General features: G+C 40.8%; 2 protein-coding genes across 2 annotated transcripts; both read left to right on the plus strand.

Annotated features, from left to right (window-relative positions):
* The first annotated feature begins 4,010 nt into the window (after positions 1-4,010).
* On the plus strand, positions 4,011-9,986 carry LOC118665850 (serine protease 58-like). The gene is made up of 5 exons (XM_036327102.1): positions 4,011-4,050; positions 4,917-5,073; positions 6,615-6,865; positions 9,299-9,435; positions 9,837-9,986. The coding sequence occupies exons 1-5, from the start codon at positions 4,011-4,013 to the stop codon at positions 9,984-9,986; spliced, it is 735 nt and encodes a 244-aa protein (XP_036182995.1).
* Positions 9,987-15,130: 5,144 nt separating this feature from the next.
* LOC118665839 (probable inactive serine protease 58) lies at positions 15,131-21,386 on the plus strand. The gene is made up of 5 exons (XM_036327094.1): positions 15,131-15,170; positions 17,295-17,433; positions 17,650-17,906; positions 21,011-21,150; positions 21,237-21,386. The coding sequence occupies exons 1-5, from the start codon at positions 15,131-15,133 to the stop codon at positions 21,384-21,386; spliced, it is 726 nt and encodes a 241-aa protein (XP_036182987.1).
* The last annotated feature ends 446 nt before the right edge of the window (positions 21,387-21,832 follow it).

Below are 21,832 nucleotides of genomic sequence, written 5' to 3' on the forward strand. Positions count from 1 at the left end.
AAGCCAAGGTTCCCCACCTGCTGTGGCCTGGCTCTAAGCTCCGAAAGCAACAAAGTTTCAATTATAGGAGCCAAACAAACCCCAGATACCTGCTTACAGCAGGCCGTGGCCTCAGAGCTGGAGCTGGCTATCAGCTCCAGTGACAGCAACGAAGTTTCAATTATAGAAGGCAAATAAATCCCAGAAGAAAAAAAAACAAAAGAAAAAAAGGAGAGACTGAGAGCTTCAGTCGCCCACCAGCCTGAAAACAGCCCTCAGCCCCTCACCCAGGCTGGCCAGGCACCCCAATGGGGACCCCCACCCTAAAGGGGGTGTGGCCAGCCTGAAAACAGCCATCAGCCCCTCACTCAGGCTGGCCAGGCAGCCCAGCAGGACCCCCACCCTGATCTGGGACATCCTTCAGGGCAAACCAGCCGGCCCCCACCTGTGCACCAGGCCTCTATCTTATATAGTAAAAGGGTAATATGCAAACTGACCCTAACAGCAGAAAGACTGGGAATGACTGGTCACTATGACACACACTGACCACCGGGGGCAGACGCTCAATGCAGGGGCTGCCCTCTGTGGTCAGTGCGCTCCCACATGGGGGAGCTCTGCTCAGCCACAAGCCAGGCTGATGGCTGCCAGTACAGTGGTGGTGGTGGGAGCCTCTCCTTCCTCCTCAGCAGCACTAAGGATGTCTGATTGCAGCTTAGGTCTGCTCCCCGCTGGCAAGTGGACATCCCCCGAGGGCTGCCGGGCTGCCAGAGGGATGTCTGATTGCCATCTTAGGCCCAATCCTCCGGGGAGCAGGCCTAAGCCAGCAGGTGGTCATCCCCTGAGGGGTCCCAGACTGCGAGAGGGCACAGGCCAGGCTGAGGGACCCCTCCCCCCTCACCAAGTGCACAAATTTTTATGCACCAGGCCTCTAGTTGAGGATATAAAGATGGATACGAATAGGGGTAACTGTTACCATCACATTTTTAAACAGGTAGTGACACTAACTTGCGGAAAGTTAAAATCAACTTCCCAAAGTTATTCAACTAGCTCGTAGGAAAGCTGGGAGATGCCCTGGCTGTCCTTATTCCCAAAGCACCACTATTGCTTGACACTATGCTCTCTCTTTTGTCTCTAATCTCTCTGAAATACTGTGAGGCTAGAAAAATGAAAATCTCTTGAAGGAGGAAGTTTTAAAAATCACAGATGTCCTGCATTATTCAAGGTTTCACCTACCCATGTGCCGGTTGTTCAATATCTTTCTTATTTTACAACTGGAATTTTATTGCTATGGTAGGCATTATGCCTGCAGATAATCTGTGGCCCTATCCCACCACAAGGCCCTCCAAAACCCCAGCCCAAATTATGTACTATTTTAAATCATAAGCAAAAAAGTGCTAGTGCAGATAAGTTTATAGACTATAGATCTATTACTTTGAGGTAATAAAAGTCTTGGCAATAGAGGAGTTATTTGTTCTCTTCAGCCCTGTCTAGAAAGGCAGCATGGCCACCCTGGGTTAGCTCTTCAACACCCTCCCCCAGCTCTTCCATGATCATCCAGGGGATGGACTGGAGTACAATTCCCAACTCATGATTTCTGTGCATATCTGATATGGTTAAAGGAAAAAGACACAAGTGGGTCTGAGCATGGAAATATTGGAGATGAAGGAGGTTTGAAAGAGGAAAATGTTTGTGGTCCCAGCGAACAGTTGAAGGAGAGATATGTCTTAATTGGGTTAGGCTGCTATAACCAAAGATCTATAGACTTCATGGCTTGAACAATTTCTCACAGTTCTGGAGGCTGGGAAGTCCAAGATCAAGTGCCAGCAGGAAATGGTGAGAGCCTACGTCCTTATAGACAGCTACCATCTCACTTATCCTCACATGGCTGAGAGAGCTCATTGTAATGTCCTTCTTCTTATAGGGACACTAATCCCATCATGGGGATTCCACACTCATGACCTCATCTAACCTATTTACCTCCCACAGGACCCAACTCTTACTACCATCCCTTTTGGGGTTAGGGCTTGAATATATGAATTTTGGGAGGGACACAAACATGCAGTCCATAACAGGTAACTTGGTGGAGAAGAGCATAGAAAGATACAGGCTCCAATTATGAATTCCTATCCCTTTGTAACTCGGGATGGTATACTTGCAGAGAGCAGTCTGGAGCCTTTAATCTCACCTATTGCTGCCAGGAGGATAAAAGTCCAAATTCCTGAGCTTAGCATTCAAGGCTCTTAACTAGTTGGGCACAATTAATATGTCCTGTCTTATTTCCTTAGTTGTCATTTAGTTGCTTTTATGTTTGCATATAACCTAAATTCATTTCATATATAACTTTTCTTTATTAAATATGTAGCCTTAGATCTACTTAACTAAGCATATCAGGCTTCCCTCCAAAACAAAAAAGTTGAAAGATTTCCCTGTTCCCTCTGAAAGGTTTTTCTACCCCACCTCATCACCACCATCAATATTCACCTACTCACCGAACCACCTCAGGTAGAGGGAAGATTCAGAAACCTGACAAAATAAGTGAGATATATAAGAGATGAAAGATCAGATGAAAGAAAATATGAAAAGACAAATGAATCATTTTTTCTTCATGCCATCTCAAAGTTCCTTTTCAGCACATCTTGTCACTTTATATCTCTTACTAGCGGCCCTGTGCACAAATTCGTGCATGGGTGGGGTCTAGCCAGCCTGACCAATCAGGGCCAATCGGGCCAGGCCAGCCAAGGGGAGGGGCCATAGGCAGTTGGCCAGCCAGCCCTGCCCCCTGGTCAAATTTCCGGTCGAACTCCCAGTCGAGGGGACAATTTGCATATTAGCCTTTTATTATATAGGATTATGTTTAAAAACTGGTACCAAGGCCAAAGAAGAACACTATAAGTAAATAAAACTATAGACAATAGAACCCACTATTTATTACATATTTCTGGGGGCAGTTGGAAAGTTTTTATGTAAGGCTAACTTATAAAAATGAATGTGGTGTATTGGAAAGAGTAGTGTCAAAAACACCTGAACAGGTAAGGAGATTGATTTTATTCACACTATTGCAATAAGAAGATATCCCAGACTTAAAAATCAGTGTCTCAGCAGGATTGTTTTGTCTTACATTTTTATCAGGAGGAATAGACAAGTTACAGGTGGGGAGATTTACAGTGAGGCTGTTTTGCTGTTGGGGGACTTCTCAGTCAGCTATTTCAGTTTAGCTAATTTCATAAGGAAAACACTTTTTAAGCTCAGAATGGAGAGTTGGAGGGTCAGTGTCTAGTTCAGGCAAAAGGGGAAAGGTCTGTGCTTGACCTTGTCAAAGGAACCAGGGAGTCATCCAAAGTCTTATGGGTGCCACGAGGAAGTCTCTTCCAACTCACGTGGGGAAGGGTAGCATTTCCCAAAATACAAGATTCCCAGGGTTATCGTTACCCACTGCTGTATTTTGGGAGCACAGGGCTCAGATAAAGTTCAATCTGTCAGAGGAAATCTGTAGACTCAGTTCCAAGTCCTGGCTTTGCCACTAACTTCCATGAAGACCCAGCTCCCTCATCTCTAAAATGAGGGAGGGGGGATGATTTCTTAAACGTGTTTCCTACCCCAGTGTTTGATGAGTCTATGAGAATGGCTCTATGAGGGACTCTCGAAAAGAGGAGGTGACAAGTGAGGGCAGGGAGAGAGGTTGGAGGTCACAAAGAGAGGAGGGGCCAACAGAGAAGGGCTATGTCATAGAGAGGGGTGGGGAAATGTCAGTAGACACCTCAGGACTCCTGAGATTTTTAGGGTCAGAGAAGAGGCACCAGGGTCTTGACTGGGTCTGCTCCTTCCTCTCTGTCACCCTCAGCAGAGACAGTTCTCAGCTTTGATAAAGACTAGTTTGAAGACTACTCTTAAGATCCTTGCTTCTCCCCCCTAACCCCAAATTAATGTCCATCCCTCCCCCAGTTGTTCTTGACAGGGACACTTAGACTGAAGGTTGGGATCATTTCCAATTTGATTCAACTTGTCTGCTCCTGGTGAGATCGTGGCCCACCATGAAGTGCTGTCTCATCTTCACTCTCCTGAGTGTAGCTGGTGAGAGTTTGGACCCTTGTTGTAACCTTGAGGGGGATGGGGTGGTGTAGGGAAGTGTCAGAAAGGGGAGTAGCTAACCACACTGAAGAGATAGGAAGCTGAGGGCATTTCTTTCAATGAACTGTTGACGAAACAAAAGGAACCAACTCTCGTGCACAGCTCATCCCATCAATGCTCTCCCCAAGCCCTCTGAGGCCTGGAAGCATGTTAGGACATGTCACTAATAAGTGCTCTAGTCTTGAGTGTGTAATTTCCTAGATTGCCACGTTTCCTGGACAACCACATGAAAAGCATGTCTTCCCTTTATGTGGGCAGATGGACTTGAGAAGAGTGAGCACAGGAAATCAAGGTGAACTGGTCAGGGGCTCTGGAAGCCTCATGGCCCTACCCCAAGTTTTTCCATTCCTTTCACCTGCAAAGTCAGGGAATATTTCATTTTTTACTTCAATGCTTGGCAAAGACATGTGTCAGTTTCTTTAACAAACATAACTTAAGTGACATGGTTGATTCTCCCTGATTTAAGACATATATATTTAATATAATTTGAAGACCTTGATTTTATCTTTGAAAAATCTTAGGCTGGGAAACATTACCCTATCCCACTGGTCGACAAACTGTGGTTCACGAGCCACATGCGGCTCTTTGGTCCCTTGAGTGTGGCTCTTCCACAAAATACCAACTTCTGCACATGGGCCATGAAGTTTCAATTGCACTGTATGTGTGTGCCCGCACGTGGTATTTTGTGGAAGAGCCACTCCCAAGAGGCCAAAGAGCCTGTGGCTCCCGAGCTGCAGTTTGCCGACCACTGCCCTAGCCAATCCTCACTTCTCAACCTCTTTGTCTCTCTTTCTCCATCAATTACTTAGGAATTATTCTGGCCAAATATTCTGAAACTGAAAAGTCAAACTTATCAGAAGATTTTACTATTCCCTACATGGTCTATCTGAAGTCCAGTCCAGAGCCCTGTGTGGGGTCTCTCATTCACCCGGAGTGGGTCCTGACCGCCGCTCACTGCCCCTTACCGTAAGTAACCTTTTGTTCTTGGAAACCAGGAGAGAGATATTTAAACAAAAGTAGGTCTGATGAGGCATTCCAGCCAGTTTTAATGGCATCCTGGGGAATTCAGAGGAACCCAGAAAGAGGAAAGATCTTCTTCCCAATGGGGAAAATCATACACATTTATCATTTTAAGAGGAGGTCGATAGGAAGGTGTCAAAAGACTCTTTCCCATGGAGAACAAATAATATGCTTTCATTCAATGTATTTATTTAACATTTACCATATGCCTGGGACTGCTTAATGCACTGAGAAAACTGGAAGGGAATAAGATGGAAATAAATTTTGTCTCATAGATCTTACATTCTGGTAGAGGAAGTAAGCCAAAATAAATAAATGGCCAAAAAGAAAACATAAAAAGGGTGGCAAGCTGTAATAAGCAAGAATGCTTTAGTTAGGTGGTCATGTGAGGCATCTTTGAAGAGATGAGACCCACAGGATGAAGAGGAGGCAGCCAAGTAAATAAAGGCTGGGGAGTAGAGTGTCTGATGTAGTAAAGGTATCTGAGAGACCAGTTGTTAGCTGAGTGTAATGAGGACAGGGGATGTTCAAAAAATGAGGGTAAAGTATTCAGCAGGCCATGTGATACAGGAGAAGGGCAAGAGTGCGCTGCACAATATAACGCTATTCCTTATAATCTCAGAGTCTCTGTTGTAATTTGGTCAGAATGTGTTGTGTTCTTGGGATCTATTCAGAGTTTCATGGGTATACCAGGGTCATTTCAAACTCAGAATTCTCAGTGACCTGGTTATTTAAGACAATCCATTAGAAAACAGATTGAACCCTTGATCTGAACTTTATAAGAAATACAAAGGAAATAAAGACAGTTCATCTCCTTTAAGAACTGGAGTTGGAAATGCTGATATTTTTTTCTCAGCCATATCTAATGCATGAAGTGTCCTTAGTAGGGAATGGCTCTTCTATCTGGTGCATGACTGGATTTCTGGCATTGCAAGAGAGTGGTTTTGAATTAGTCCAGGGAGTACAATGGAAAATGATAAATGGGAGTCCTAATAGCCTACTAAGAGTCTTGTGACTCTATGATCAATGTAGGTGGCACATGGTAAATATAATATCTGTGAGAGGAGCTTGGGAGGAGCCTAAGAATATCTAGAAACAAACGATACAATATGCTTGCTCAAGAGTTGCTTGAGACAGATGGACTGTGGTGCCAACTCTGGTACCTGATCATTCAGATGATCCAAATCATTCATCATCATCATCATCATCATCATCATCATCATCACAACAACTAGATTGTACAGGCATGGTCTAGGTGGCAGATACCATGCCAGATACCAAGCATTTATTATATACATTGACTCTAAAACGACAATCCTATAGACTATTGTTATCACTATTTTACAGACCAAAGCAGGTCACTTCAGTTCTCAGGTCTAAGAGGTAAAATATTGATGATTATAGAAAGTCACCTCTGACATTTCTTGCAGTTCTGATATTCTGTGACCCTGTTCTTTTCCACCTCTCTGCCCTCTTTTTTTCCAAAGAGTTAAACTTCGATTGGGAGTTCATCAACCCAGCGTCAAACATAAGAAAGAGCAGATACGGAATAACACATTGACCATACCCTACCCCGAATTCAATGCACAAACTTTGGAAAATGACCTGATGATGATAAAACTGTCCAAGGCTGCTGTGCTCAACACCTATGTGGGAACTATAGCCATAGCTTTGGAATCTTTATCAACTAATGATTCCTGCTTTATCCCAACCTGGAGTTGGAATGACTATAAAAACTGTAAGTGTTTGACTGTGTTCTTTGAGCTGGGGAAACATAGAGGGATATACTTAAAGGAAACAGGGCCTATGAGGTAATGGTCTCGATCTTAGAGAGATTGCTTTCAGGATCTAATAATACCAAGATTAGCGGCCAAAAGATAAAAATCAAAGAGACTGATAGAGGGCAGCCAATGAGACATCAACAAATGAAGCAGGCAGTTATTACTCCATCTGTAGAACCAAGATTCCAGGAACTGAATTTAAACAAAGGTGGGTTAATATATTACTCTAAAGACAATATCAAGGCACGTTGTAGGAGGGTGGCTTGCTGTCTCATGGACAGCTACTGAAAGTCCACCAAGCAATTAATGAGACAGCAGTGGGAAAACCATAACAAAACGTGTGCTATAGGAAGGCAACCGAGGCTGTTTCCCACACGCAACCATGGACAACCAACCTATCTTGATGGTGATTCACTCAAGTGAACCTGAAGAGGTAAGTAGTGGTTGAGAGAACCCTCTCCTCTGTCACCGGAGCTGTTTCAGTGAAGAGAGTACTACTCTTAGACCTACTGCTCCATCTAATAGTTCCCACGTAGGGGTGGAGACTAGGAGGGTGCATAGGAGTTCATTATTATGACATGCTCTGGGGGTGTATCTGAGTGTCTCTCTGGCCTGGCACGCATTGGAAAAATTGCCACAACCCAGGCACACATCCCTCTCCCCTCTGAGATCTACAGGATCACATCTTATCAAGGGCATTTTATGAAGAAAGTTGCTTTCTTACACATTTGTTGGTCCTTGGTGGTTTTTACTTCATATGGCTGCTAATAACCATTCTGTTCTCTTTAAGTATTGTCAAGGGATAGTGGAATCAATATTCAATATCTAAAATGAAATGATAAAGCTAAATTTATGGCTTATTATAGTTAGGAAGAGCAATGCTGAGCAGGCACAATCTTGCTGAGCAGATCAGAGTACTGGGCTTTTGGTGGGGGGGGGGGTGGGGTGGTTGGAAGCTTTCTGGACAGGGATTGGAAGACTTTCAGAGGCTAAAGAGAGTTAACATCATCTGTAGTGGCATGGATACTTGAGTGAGGTTGTTGATTGGTTGGCACTCTGAGGCATGTCTTTTGGAGGGGGCTCTAATTGGCTGACTTTAAAAATGACACTGATTGATTAGCTTGCCAAAGCTGTGTCCACTGAGGCAAATTGTCATGGATATTAATCAGGTTTAAACCCCACTGGTGGCTACAGAACAATCCATCTGTTCTGTAAAAACAAAAAGTGAGAACTTTAAAAATCATTCTGTTTTGTAAAAACAAATAAAAGTAGGAACTTTTATATTTATCATATTTGACATCTTCATTTTTAATTTAGAAGCAACATTCCTGGGAATCTAAGTAAATACATTTTCTGAACAAATTAAAAATTTATGATTTTTATCTTTGACTTTATAAGTCTTATCCAAAGTAATTACATCACATTTTACAAAAGCAATTTATTACATACCATTTGAAAACAAAATAAAACTATATGAAGGTTTTATCACATAGACTCTGCAGGTCAGGAACACAATGACAAACTAATTCTATGAGCTCTCTGGTGCAAGGCTCCCAATAACTATTCATTGTTTCAAGTAACAAGATTACTTTCATCTCGTTTGTTCTATGTATTGCAATTCAATTCCCATTAAAATTTAAAACTGAACATAACTTCTCTCTCTTCTGACCCAACACTTTTCTGGTCTAATACTTTAGGACATTATATTGAATACACTCCATGAGAAAAATCCTGCTCTATAAATAACACTAGGCTTAGCTTGAACAATGTTTGGTCAATTTTTGTTTTCTCCTTGCTATTCACTACCAAAGATTAAAATTATATAATATCTTGGTTAGAGTCCTTGCATCCTCTGTTTGGCAGGATAGTAACAATTGCTGTAGTAGTGATATAGTAGGAGAATAATATAACTACTTAGGGGAAAATATATGTGTATATTTTACACATATACACACATACATATAAATAATCCATTTATAAATAAGCATTTAAAAATGGTTTTAAACATATTAAAAATAGTTTTCTCCCTTTATGACTAAATTTAAAGATGATGAAGTAGGTGCCAAAAAGCAAGTTTTCTTGGAGACAGTTTTTGTGTTCATTTCTTCTCATGATTACATAGTTTTCTCATGAGTTTTCAAGGGTTTCTAATGTATGCATAGTAGAGAGAGAACCACAGACCTGATGTCTGATGTAAGGAGGACTTAATGCTCTGAATCCACTGCTCTAACACAGAGGCATGAACAAGGAATGCTGAGAAGGATGGAATGTTCACTACTGGCAATGAATATTCTCAGGGATCAATGCATTTACAAAACTGGGGATGATCACAAGAGTATATGTAATAAGGACAGTAACACTGGACTTGATTTCTCTTCTCTTTCCCTCAGCGAGTGACCCTGACATCTTAATTTGGACAAATCAACATTCTCTTCCCTTCCATAAGTGTAACTTTATGCTAGGTGACAGAATAACAGTCAACATCATGTGTGTGGGACAACCTCTGGAAACCATATCTGAAATTAAGGTATTTTTCCTTTCTCCAGGCAGGAAGATAGCAAGGGGTCTGTGATGAGGAGAGATGATTGTGAGAAAGTAAATGGTACTCATCCAAAAGGCCTGAAGTCTCCTCCTCACACACACACAGTTTCTGGGTTTGTCATGAGTCCCCCTTCCCATCCTTTAGAGTAGAAGAGATTCTGGGAAGAACCATTTGTCCTTTCTTCACCTGCTTGCTCTCAGGTTGGGCCAAACTTGACCCAACAGAGGTGAGACCTATGTGGATATTAAGAGAGGGTTGTTACTTCTCAAGAAAAATGAGTCCATTCCCTTAAATGTCCCTGCTACCATAATGTGCAACTTTTTGGGATTTATTCTTGTTCCATGAGGACTAAGCAACATTGACCTCCTATTCCCTCTCACTGGCAGGAAGTTTCAGCTGCTCCAGCCATCTGCAATGGGAGATTGCATGGAATCTTGTCCTGGGCAAAAGGAAGTGTCACTATGGGAAGTGAAGGATTTTTCACTGAAATTCATCCCTATGCAAGATGGATCCTAAAAATCATAAACAGCTACTGAGGCTCCTCTGTTCCTCCATCCCCTCAATGCAACATCTTCATGACTTCTACACTGGATCCCCAACTCCTTTGAGCTTTCTTATTCTTGAACAAAATCCAAATAAAAAGCATCCAATTAAAAAATGACATTAAGAACTCATGCTGTGATCCCTGACCTCTATACAATACAACTGTGGATATATTGACTGTGAGTAGAAAAAAGAAGGAAGTGTCTGGGATAACACCCAAATTTCTGACTTGGGCAACTGGGTAGGTGGTGCTTCTCAAAGATAATATAAATAGAACCAATGCTTTCATGTATAAAAGATCAGGAGCATGGACATGAATTAGGAGAAATGAGGCATGTTATTTTTGCACCCTTGTAGGACATGCAGACCATCATTTCTAACAGACAGCTGGAGACAAAGCTCTGGATCTCAAATGACATCTTGGTAGTGAAAGCTAGGGAGACCTATATTTATGGGTAACAGCTGCATACTTTGGTAGAGTTTTGTGCTATTATGAAGAGTTACAATTGGTGCTTAGTCCCCTCGTAGTGGCATATAGTGGGGAGATGTACAGCATCCAAGACCCATTGACCAAGATACCTAAAAAATACAGAATTGAGAGGATTCCAAGTAACACAAAAGTTGGGATTCAGAGTACTTTATGAGAGGCCATGGAGTTACATGTTGGGGGAGGGGGCAATGTGACATGGGCAAAGAGAATCAGAGAGGGTCAGTGAGATGGGGGTAGAGAGAATCATGCCATTGGAGAAAGATACTCTGTAAAGAATGAAAAGGTTTAGAGAGCCATCTTATGAGGGAGACAGTGAATCTGTGTGACAGTAGGGATTGCAGTGGTAGGTTAGTTCTTGGACATTGATATACTCTGAGCCTGGATACTTTTTATCCCCTACCAAAGTGTTCCCCCAAATAAATCTGCGTTCTAAGACCCACAGCTTTATCCTCTCACATACACAAAAATTATCTCAAATTTGGACACTAGTCAATTTCATTCAACTTTGTTTCTTTATCTTATTTGTTTCTTTATCTTATAATCCTTCTCTAGCAGCCTCATTTCTAGTTGCTCTATCTTCCTGCTTCTGATTCACTGCCCAACACTTCCTGCTCTGATCACTTTTTATAACTCTGAAATTATGTCTTCAATGCTTATTGGCAATCCTGTATTTTCCCAGTCCATTGTCTGTGTAATTCTCCATGATGGTCATCCTCCTTTCTCCTCTAGCCTCAATTCTCACCTTCAGCAGATGACCTCTGGGAGTAGAGGGCTGGAAAAACCATCAAAAGATACCTCATGCCACTTCCCACCATCCAACCTGCAAACTGTGTTTTTTTCTTATTCATTTCCCACCCCCACCCCCCATCCTTCCTGGAAGTGAGGCTCACTATTTTTAGCTTCCTTCTCCACCTTTGATAACTGACTTCCGCATGGAATTGCTTTATTGATTATTTCTCCTTTACCTCATTTTACAACTCCCTCAATCTATTGACTTCTTCGGTTGCCATTTAAGCAAGATAAAGCCTCACCCATCTAAATTAAAGAGCCCAAGGACATTCTCCCTTGATCTACTCCCTCATTGCCTCCTCTGTCTTCTTCACAGGAAGTTCTTGACAATTACTGAAAGTTATATTTTGTAAAATTCTTCTCTATCTCTATTCATACTCTTCTATGTAATTTGCTCTCTTTTGAGCCCTGGTTCATCTTCCCAGAGATTTCTTCCACTATGTCTTCCTTTGGTTAAATTCTACTCATCTTCAAGCCTCAAGCATCACTTCCTCAAGGAGGTTTTCTTCTTAAACCTATATGGGAAAACTTCTATGTGTTTCTCTCTCTTTCTTTACTTTCCTCATTGTGACAATCACAGTGGCAAGTCTTATTACACCTGTTTTCCCTATTAGTCTTTATAATCTATGAGAATACAATTCTCATCTCTCTCAACATTAAACCATCAATATCTAATAAAATACCAGCACATAATATCCATATGTATGAGTTTTCTATTGCTGCATAAAAGCCTTACCACAAATTGAACAGCTCAAAATATTATCTCACAGTTTCTGTAAGTCAGAAGTCCAGGTAAACCTTACCTGGGTCTTTTCTTTAGGTCTAGGAAGGTTCCAGGGAAGAATTTGTTTCTAAGCTTATTCAAGTGGTTGGCAAAATCCATTCCTTATGGTCCTCTGACACAGAACCTTCGCTTTTTACTAACTATCAACTGAATGCTGCCCTCAAGTCCTTAAGATTGTCCTTAGTACAAAGAGGCCACCCACCCATAGTTCTTTGCCAAGTGGGCTTTCTCAGCATGGCTGCTTGTTTCAAGCCAGTGGGAAGAATCTCTCTTATGCATACTAGCAAGGTGGAGGCATATATATAAGCATAATCATGGGGATGACATCAACTAATTTTTGTCATATTCTATTTGTTAGAAGCAAGTAACAGGTACCACCCACACTCAAGGGAAGGCAATTGAGGATTATGCAGGGCATAAACATGGGCCTTTGGGTCTGTCTTCCACAATATTCAATAGAATTTTGTTAAATAATGAATGTATTGGCTCCGTATCTTCTACACAGTAAAGACTTCTGACATCTTAAATATGCAAGGCTTATTTAATAAGGCTTTTCGGAATTGAATTCCTGCTTGTCTCTCCATCCAGCTCTTCATACTCCCCCTATAACACTCATAGTTCCACGAACACTCTATGTTATTTCACATGTTCATGCTTTTACAGAAGCCTTTCTTCTTTTTGAATTATTTTTCTCTTCTTTTTATGCCAGACAAGTTCCTTCCCTGTCTCTAAGCCCCAAGTGTAACTCTCGGTATTGCTTTCTTACACACATTGCAGGTTAAAGAGGTGTCCTTAGCACTGTGCTCCAAGGCATTTACTTCCATTTAAAAACATGTCTCCAAAATTTTACTATGAAAAATGTTAAATATACAGCAAAGCTGAAAGAATTTTACAGTTTTTACCTATATACCCACCAGCTGAATTCCACCATTGAGAAACCCTATTGTTATTAACATCTTGCTTTGATTCAAAATAACTGATGAACCAATATTGATTTATTATTATTATTAACTAAAGTCCACAGTTTATACATTAGGGTTTGCACTTTATTTTATACAGTAGAGGCCCAATGTATGAAATTCGTGCAAGAGTAGGCCTTCCTGCCCTCCACTGCCAGCAGGCACCTGGGACCCGGGCTTCCCATGCAGCCCCGGCTTTGTCCAGAAGGACGTCCAGTCAAATTAGCATATTACACTTTTATTATTATAGATTGCTATGGGTTTTGACAAAAGCACAGTGTCATGTATCCACAATTAGAGCACCATACAGAATAATTTTACTGCCCTAAAAATTCCCTGTGCTCCACCTGTTCATCCCTTTCCCTTTCTCCTCAAACTCAGTCAACCACTGATATTTTTACTGTCTCTATAGTTTGCCTTTTCCAAAATGTCATAAATTGGAATCACACAAGCTATATTTTTAGGCTGGATTCTATCACTTAGTAGTATGCATTTATGTCTTTCATCACTTGACAGCTCATTTTTTAAGAATCACCAAATAAATATTCCATTGTATGAACTGTATGAATGTACCACACTTTGTTCATTCACATATTTAAGGAATTCTTGGTAGCTTCCAAGGTTTGAAACTGCCAAACTAATTCCTAAAGTGGCTGCACCATTTGCATTCCCCCAGCAATGAATGAAAGTTCCTTTTGCTCTACATTCTCACCAACATTTGGTATTTTTGGTATTTTGCCATTCTGTGAGGTATGTAGTAGTATCTCATTATTGTTTTAATTTGGAATTCCCTAATGACATGTTGAGAATATTTTCATATGCTATGTGCTATCTGTGTATCTTCTTTGTTGTTATGGACTGAATTGTGTCATCCCAAAATGTACTGTTGAAGTCCCAAACCCAAGTATGACTGTATTAGGAGATAGGGGCTACAGGAATTAATTAAAGTGAAATGAGGTCATAAGGGAGTGGGCACTAATCTGATAGGATTAGTGTCCTTATAAAACTAAACAACCAGAGACATGGCTCAGAATTTCTCCCTCTGTGCATTCATGCAGAGGAAAGGCAACAGTGAAAAGACTCCTGTACACAAGCCAAAAAGCGAGCTCTCACCAGACATTGAACTTGCGCAACTTAATCATGGACTTCTAGTCTCCAGAGCTGTGAGAAAATAAAGGTCTGTTGCTCAAGTCACACAGTCTGTGGTATTTTGTTATGGCAGCCTGAGCAGACATTTGGTAAGGTGTTTGTTCAAATATTTGACCCCCTTTTTTAATCGGGCTGTTTGTTTCCTTATTGTTGAGTTTTAAGATTTGCTTATACATTTGACATGAATGATTTAACAGATAGGTGTTTTGCAAATTTTCCCACCTAGACAGTGGTATAGTAGATTTTTAGCTCTGAATACATTGTTTTGTAATTGCCTTTTAATGTCCCTATCATTCCACTAGCCTAAAAGCTCTTTGAAGGCAGAAAGTGTCTTCACATTTAGGCAAATTCAACAGTAAGCACAGAGCCTAGCACAAGTCAGATGCATAATATAAATTATGGGCTGGCTGGTTGAATAAATAAACGGGTGAGTAGTGACATGAAGGAAAGGGCTGATATACCTGAGGAGGTATTTAATGTCAGGCAGAGGGGTTGAGGTCAGCACAAAGTGCTGGGTTATAGCCACTGGAGATGAATGTCAACGGCACACAAACAGGGGCTAGCATCACATAGATGGGTGGGGCCAGGATCCTGCATGTAGTTCAGAGAGGGATATGATTTCAGAGTTTGACAAAGGAAGGACCAGAGAGGAGGAGGCTATGGACACACTGTAAGCTTCAACATCTCTCAGATTAGGTGCTTTTTAATATGATGGAGAACAAAACGCTGATCTATTCTCTACACCTGTTCTCTGTTCTTCTCCTCTGACACTTGATACCACCACTTACTCTGACTGATAAGCACTTCTTCTGGAACTGAATCCTGCCATTGAAAGAATTAAGATGATAATTTTTCCCAACCCTCTCTTGCCTTATCTTATTTAGTCCTTTACTCTCTCTCTTCTCTTCATCTTTTCCAGAGACTCTGAGTTGAACTTCATCCTCTGAAAAGATTTTTGACATCATTATGAAGTTTATCCTCTTCTGGGTGATCTTGAATCTTCCTCGTGAGTGTTGGCACCTTTTTCTTTACTTACCAAATATTAAGTCCTGGGGGAGCATGAAAGGTGGATAAAGATAGGAATAACACTTCAGACTACAAGTGTAGGCTTGATTCCCTCTCCCTCACTGCTGCCACCATCCTCACCAGGTTTCCTCCTGTGACATTGCCTGTCTGCCTCATCGCAGGTTGACTGTTACATACTTTTGGGGGAGGCATGGAGATTGGAACGCCAATACCAGAACTGCTCCTAAGGAACAGTGAGAGCTGACCCTGAACCTGTCTAGAACAGGATTGATTTTGGTATGAGGTCTTGTTGGGGTATGGTTCCAATATTCAGGCAAAAACCCTGGAGGTAATCATAAATCCTCTTTCTCTCACATGCCACATTCAATCTGTTTGGAAAATTTTGTTGACTACATCTTCTAAACAAATCTGAATCCAATAATATCTTATCACCTCCACTGCTCACCATGGGCCAAGCCACCATCTCTTGCTTGGATCATCAGATGATTCTCCTAATAGGCCTCTCTGCTTTATACTCCTACACTCAACACTTCTCCATAAGGAAACTATCATCACTCATTCATCACACATCACACATCCCATTTCACTCAGAAACAAGTCCACATCCTATAAAGCTCTGCATCACTTCTTTGTCCTCTCTTGTTTCCTGCTCTTGTCCCCCTCACTCACCATGCCAGCCACATTGGCCTCTGTTGTTGCTCCTTAAACGGGCATTAGGACTCTTCTCCAGCTGTTTCCTCTGCCTGAATCCTGTTCCCCAAATATCTGATTATCTCCCTCCCCCAGCTTCATTTTACTGTTCATCCCTCATGTCCATAAGATTTACCCTGACTACTGATGTAATACTGCACAGTGCCTCCAACACACACACACACACACACACACACACACACACACACACACACACACACCTGCTATTTCCTTCCCCTCTTTCCTTGTTCTACTTTTGTTCCAAAGCACTAATCACCATCTAACATACTGTCTCATTTATTGTGTATTATGTTTGTTATTACTGAATGTCTCCACTCATTAGAATGTATAAGAGCAGAGATATTTCTCTGTATTTTTCACTATATAGCCCAAGCACTTCGAACAGCCCGGTTTTCTTTTTGAATGAATGGGTGATTTCCCCTCCTTAGACTCTGTTAGTATTTGGTCTGTTCTTTAAATGGCTCATATCATTTTTCCTTATATTGCTGTTGGGAGGACGGGATGAGATTGGTTAAAGCATTCTAAAACGGATAAAAATAGTGAAGTTCTTTAAGCGTTAATTTAACATATGTCCACTAAATTGTGGAAGGTATTTGAGAAAGCCTGTGTTTTCATTGGAACAATATGTACTGATGACTGAAAGGGAAAACACCTTTTATCTTTTGAAATAAATATGTTTCTATCATCTATAATAATAAAAGCATAATATGCAAATTGACTGAACGACCGAACAGCAGAACGACTGTCCAGATGATCTTCCAGACGATCACGCTATGACACGCACTGGTGCCAGGCCAGCCAAGGCGGGTGCTATGTGATTGGTTGGGGGGGGGCTGCCATCACCCCATGATTGCCCCACAGAGGGAGGCCCAGGCCACTGGCCAACAACGTTGTGGCAGGTGTGCGGGACCAGCCAGCGATCGCCCCACAGAGGGAGGCCAAAGCCAGCCAAGCAATTGCACCCCACACCTGTCGCCCGCAGTGGGAGGCAACTGGTAGCAGGGGATGGGGAGGGGGCAGCACCATACAAATGGCAAACAGTGGCAGTGGCGGGGCCAGCTGCTGGAAGCCGGCAGCTGGGGGAAAGAAAGCCCCGATAGGCCCTGATCACCAGCCAGGCCTAGGGACCCTACCCAAGGGTCCCAGATTGCAAGAGGGTGCAGGCCGGGCTGAGGGGCATCCCCCCTCCCCCTGCACAAATTTCATGCACCAGGCCTCTAGTTTTCTTAATATTCTACAACAAAGTAAGCCAGATTACAAATTCAGCTTACAGTTGAAGATACTGGAGAGAAGGATAGGGAAATTTGGGTCTATTAAGGAATTTTCCTTTGTTTTTTCAAGTGATCTCTGAAAAAAAATCTTAGAATTTCCTGTCTATGCTTCTCTTTTACAGGTGCTTTGGCCTATGACCCAGATTACATACATGACATCACTCCCCCCTATTTGGTCTATTTGAAATCTGATTACTTGCCCTGCACTGGAGTCCTGATCCACCCCCTGTGGGTGATTACAGCTTCAAGCTGCAACTTACTGTGAGTAATAAGCCCCCAATGACCCTCTATTCTTGGTATGCTCAGGTTGGGAACAGGACCCTGCCTGGGTCTGATTAATTAAATGGGATTTAGGGAGGCCTTCTGGGGATGTTCAGTAATAGAGAAATAAGTCTGTGAGGAGGAGCTAATAAAGGGCCAGAAGGATGGATAAGCCATCTCTGTTAAGTCCTCTCAAGAACACCCATATTGTTCCAGGAATCTCAAGGTGGTATTGGGGGTTACAAACCCATCAAGCCTCACTGAACAAGATGTACAAGTGGTTGGCTATTCGAAGATGATTAATCATCCGTACTTTTCAATCACTTCTATTGAGAATAACCTAATGTTGATCAAGTTGGAAAGATACATTGAAGTCAATGACTACGTGAAACTGGTCAGCTTGCCCAAAGAACCTCCCAGCGAAAACACCATGTGCATGGTCTCCACCTGGGCTTACAACACATGTGACATCTGTGAGTGACCCTAAGATCATCTCTCAGGATCAGACATGCTTCTATCTCTTCTCTACTCTTGGCTTCTATGATTTTCCCAGTTCTTTCTTTTAAACTCTTCATTCCTCTGTTTTGTCTCCTTTACCCTCTCCCTATACCTCACTTAGGGAGTCCTTCAAGCCTTTTCCTCCATTGTATCTTTCTATCATCTTTGCTTTCATATAAAATAGAAGTGGTGTTGGTAGAAAGAAGACATTTGTATTCTGGTCCTATTTTGCTGTGTGATAATGGGCCACTTTCCCATGGACCCTCAATTTTCTTAACTCTAAAATGTGGCACAACCTATATTAGATGTTTTCAACTATTCCAGGCAATCAAGAAAATTATCTTTAAATATCATGAAATAATACTTATGTATTAAACATAAAGTGCATACATGATATTTTGCTTAATCAGGCAGACCTTCCTTATGCAAGATTGTGATAGACATAAATAATGAAAAGTTTAAGAAAAATATTTCTGAAACATTTTGAACTGGTGATATTCTGAACATTCTCTCATGTATTCAGCAAATTAAAAAGTGACTCTCATGAGTTTATCAGTAAAAGTCTCTATATGTAATTTGAAGCCACCGAACTACGTGTTCTAACTCAACTTTCTTCTATGTCACATTTTTCAGATTCCATAAAAAAAAACACACACACAACTTTGAGTATGTTAATACAGCTTTCTCTTGTCTAAGTTTTGTGCCTGTCTACTGCCTATCCCATTCCAAAATTTTCATGCAAATTCTATCAACTGTTCATAGCTATGAATCAAGGTAGTGAATACTGGGGAAGGGGGGAAACTGATTAAGTATAAGGAAAACAGAACTATGATATTGTCCCTTAGGAAAAACTATTGATTGAATTTTACTCATGAGTAACTTGAGTATGTTTAATATTCACCAGACACTAGACACCATAGTATGGAAGGAGAGTCATTTTTAACAAGCCTGTCAGATTACTTTCATCTGCCCACTGCTAGTTTTTTTTCTAGAAGCAAGAGGTGGCTATACACTTATCCTAGTAATCCTGACATCACTGCAGCCTTTTTTAACTGCTCTTCAGTCAATACCTTCACACTTTGGGCTACATTTTCTTGAATATATTAAAAAGTAGAAATTCTTATTTCCCCAGCTTTATTAAGGCATAATTGACAGATAAACACCACATATATTGAAGGTATATAATACCATGTTTTGATATATATATACATTGTGAAGTGATGCCCCAATCAAGCTACTATGCATCACCTCATATATTTATTTACTCTCTCTCTCTCTCTCTCTCTCTCTCTCTCTTTCTCTCTCTCTCTCTCTCTCTTTTTCTGTGTGTGTGTGTGTGTGTGTGTGTGTGTGTGTTGAGAGTATTTAATATCTATGCTCTTAGACAATTTCAAATACACAAAAATATAATATTATATACTACGGTCACCATGCTGTGCATTAAATCCCCAGAACTTCTTCATCTTATAACTGAAAGTTTATACCCTTTGGTCAACATACCTCCATATGCCCCACCTCGAGCCTCAGCAACTGCCATTCTAGTCTGTTTCCATGAGTTCAGCTGGTTTAGATTCCACACTTAGGGAAGATCATACAGTATTTGGATTTCTGTGTCTAGCTTATTTCACTTATTATAATGTTCTCTAGACAAATAGAAATTCTTTGTCCTTTGAGAGTCAATTTGAGTTTTGGAAATAGGCAAACGTCCATGTGGTAAGCAGTAGGTCTGATTCATTTTGGTTGCCAAAGAGCAGTGACTTACAAAAAACAGTGCGGTTTATTTTTATCTGGCTCGTGAAGCAGTGAAGTAAGCATTTTTTAAAAAATTCTTCCCCATTTATGCAAATATGCTGTATACCTTGAAGCTAATACAAAATAATATTTATTGTCAACTGCAATTAAAAATATTCTTTAAATTTTTAAAAAATGCATTCCCAGAAGAAATGCTGAGCCATGCCATTATTGCTGGACTGGAAAATAAAACAAAAACCTCAAACATTTTCTTTTCAAGAATGAATATACCATTTCCAAATAAAGGAATTCAAATAAACACAATCCCATTAGAAAAACAAAATGTCAAAATAAACTACTTTTCCCAATGAAAACTCCTTGGTAAGAATACCTAACATAAATATTAATATTATTTTGTTCTTGTTTATCTCGTTTTGCTGCACTGAAAATAGCCCCATAAAAACTTTGTCATGAGTCTGCACAGTCCATAGTATTTGTGAACCATTGATATAAAAGAAATAACTTGAATTAGAAATCAAGAGACCCACTTTTAAGTTCTTTTAAGACACACTTTTAAGTTCTCATGTTATGGGTTTAAGAAAATCACTTTTTGAGTTAATTTTGTGAACATATACTGGATTTTTTTATCTGACAAATGAAAAACTAAGCATAGAGCTCTCTAAATTCCTTTAAGCTCAAAATAGACATATAGTTTAAGGGTACAAAGTTGCAATTAGTAGATAAATAAGTCCTGGAAATGACTATAAACAACAATACTGTATTATAACCCAACTTGCTAAGAGACTAGATCTTAATTATTCCCACTACAAAAAAAAAAAAATTATAATTACGTGACGTGATACTGAGTCTAACTATTGCTACAATGGCAATCATATTACACTACATAACCGTATCAAATCAACATGTACACCTTAAATGTGCACAACATTGCAAGTCAAATATATTTTAATAAATTAAAAAGGAGTCAGTGATAAATGTAAAATATGGGACGAAGAAAAAATATGAAAGCTAAATAAATAAATAAAACTTAATTTCACAGGACACTCTTTAAATCTTTAATTTTCCAGAAAAATTTTAAAGTAATTTGTTTCATTTCGTTGCAGAAATCAACTTCCAAGAGTTTATTCTATTTTGTAAGGAGATAGACAGTTGTACCATGAGAAATAGTTAATCTGATACTTTCCTGTTGTCCTAGCTGCCTCAGTTCTGATTTCTCTCAGTATTTGGCCTCTCTCTCTTTCTGCTGGGAGAAGAGGAAATATGTTGAAGAGGAGGGAAAGAAGAGAAGGTTTCATATCTGAGGACGTTTTACTTCTCTTTCCTATAGCCAAGGACCCTGACTCATTGCAGAATGTGAACATCTCTGTTATCTCCAAGACTAATTGCCGCAATGCTTATAAAAGCTATGACATCACAAAAAGTATGCTGTGCTTGGGCATTGTGCCAGGAAGAAGGCGGCCCTGCAAGGTAAGCTACTCTCAATACCTTCCTGTTCCCATTTTGTTCCCGTGCCTTTTGCCAGAAAGATAACCCAGTTTCCTTTTTCCTGGCAGGAAGTCACAGCTGCCCCAGCAGTCTGCAATGGGATACTTCAAGGAATCCTCACTTTTACTGATGGATGTGTTTTGAGAGCTGATGTTGGCATCTATACCAGAATCTTTAACTACATACCCTGGATTGAAAATACAATCCGAAACAACTGAGCTCCCTCAGCAGGAATTCTGGACCATTTGACACAGCCTGTAGCCATGTCCAGCCTCACAAGCAAATCTAAATAGACTCCTTGGGTTCCATCCTGCATACCTGTCTCATTTCTATCCAACAGAGGTGACTTGTACATACCTGTACTGTGATTATATGCAACAATCCTTCTACTTCCCCTTTCTTTTTTTTTTTCTTTTTTTTTTTTTATTATTAGTTAAGGTATTACAAATGTGTCCTCATCCCCCCCATTAACCCCCAACCTCCCCCCCACACACAAACTCATGCTCCCATCCCCCTGTTGTCCATGTCCATTGGTTTGGCTTATATACATGTATACAAGTCCTTCGGTTGATCTCTTCCCCTTACCCCCGCCCTCCCCTACTTTCCTTCTGGGGATTGATAGCCTGATTGCTGTTTCTCAGTCTTTGAGTCTGTCCCTTTTCAT

Source organism: Myotis myotis, unplaced genomic scaffold (assembly GCF_014108235.1).
Source record: "Myotis myotis isolate mMyoMyo1 unplaced genomic scaffold, mMyoMyo1.p scaffold_m19_p_11, whole genome shotgun sequence".
Classification (NCBI taxonomy): Eukaryota; Metazoa; Chordata; class Mammalia; order Chiroptera; family Vespertilionidae; genus Myotis; species Myotis myotis.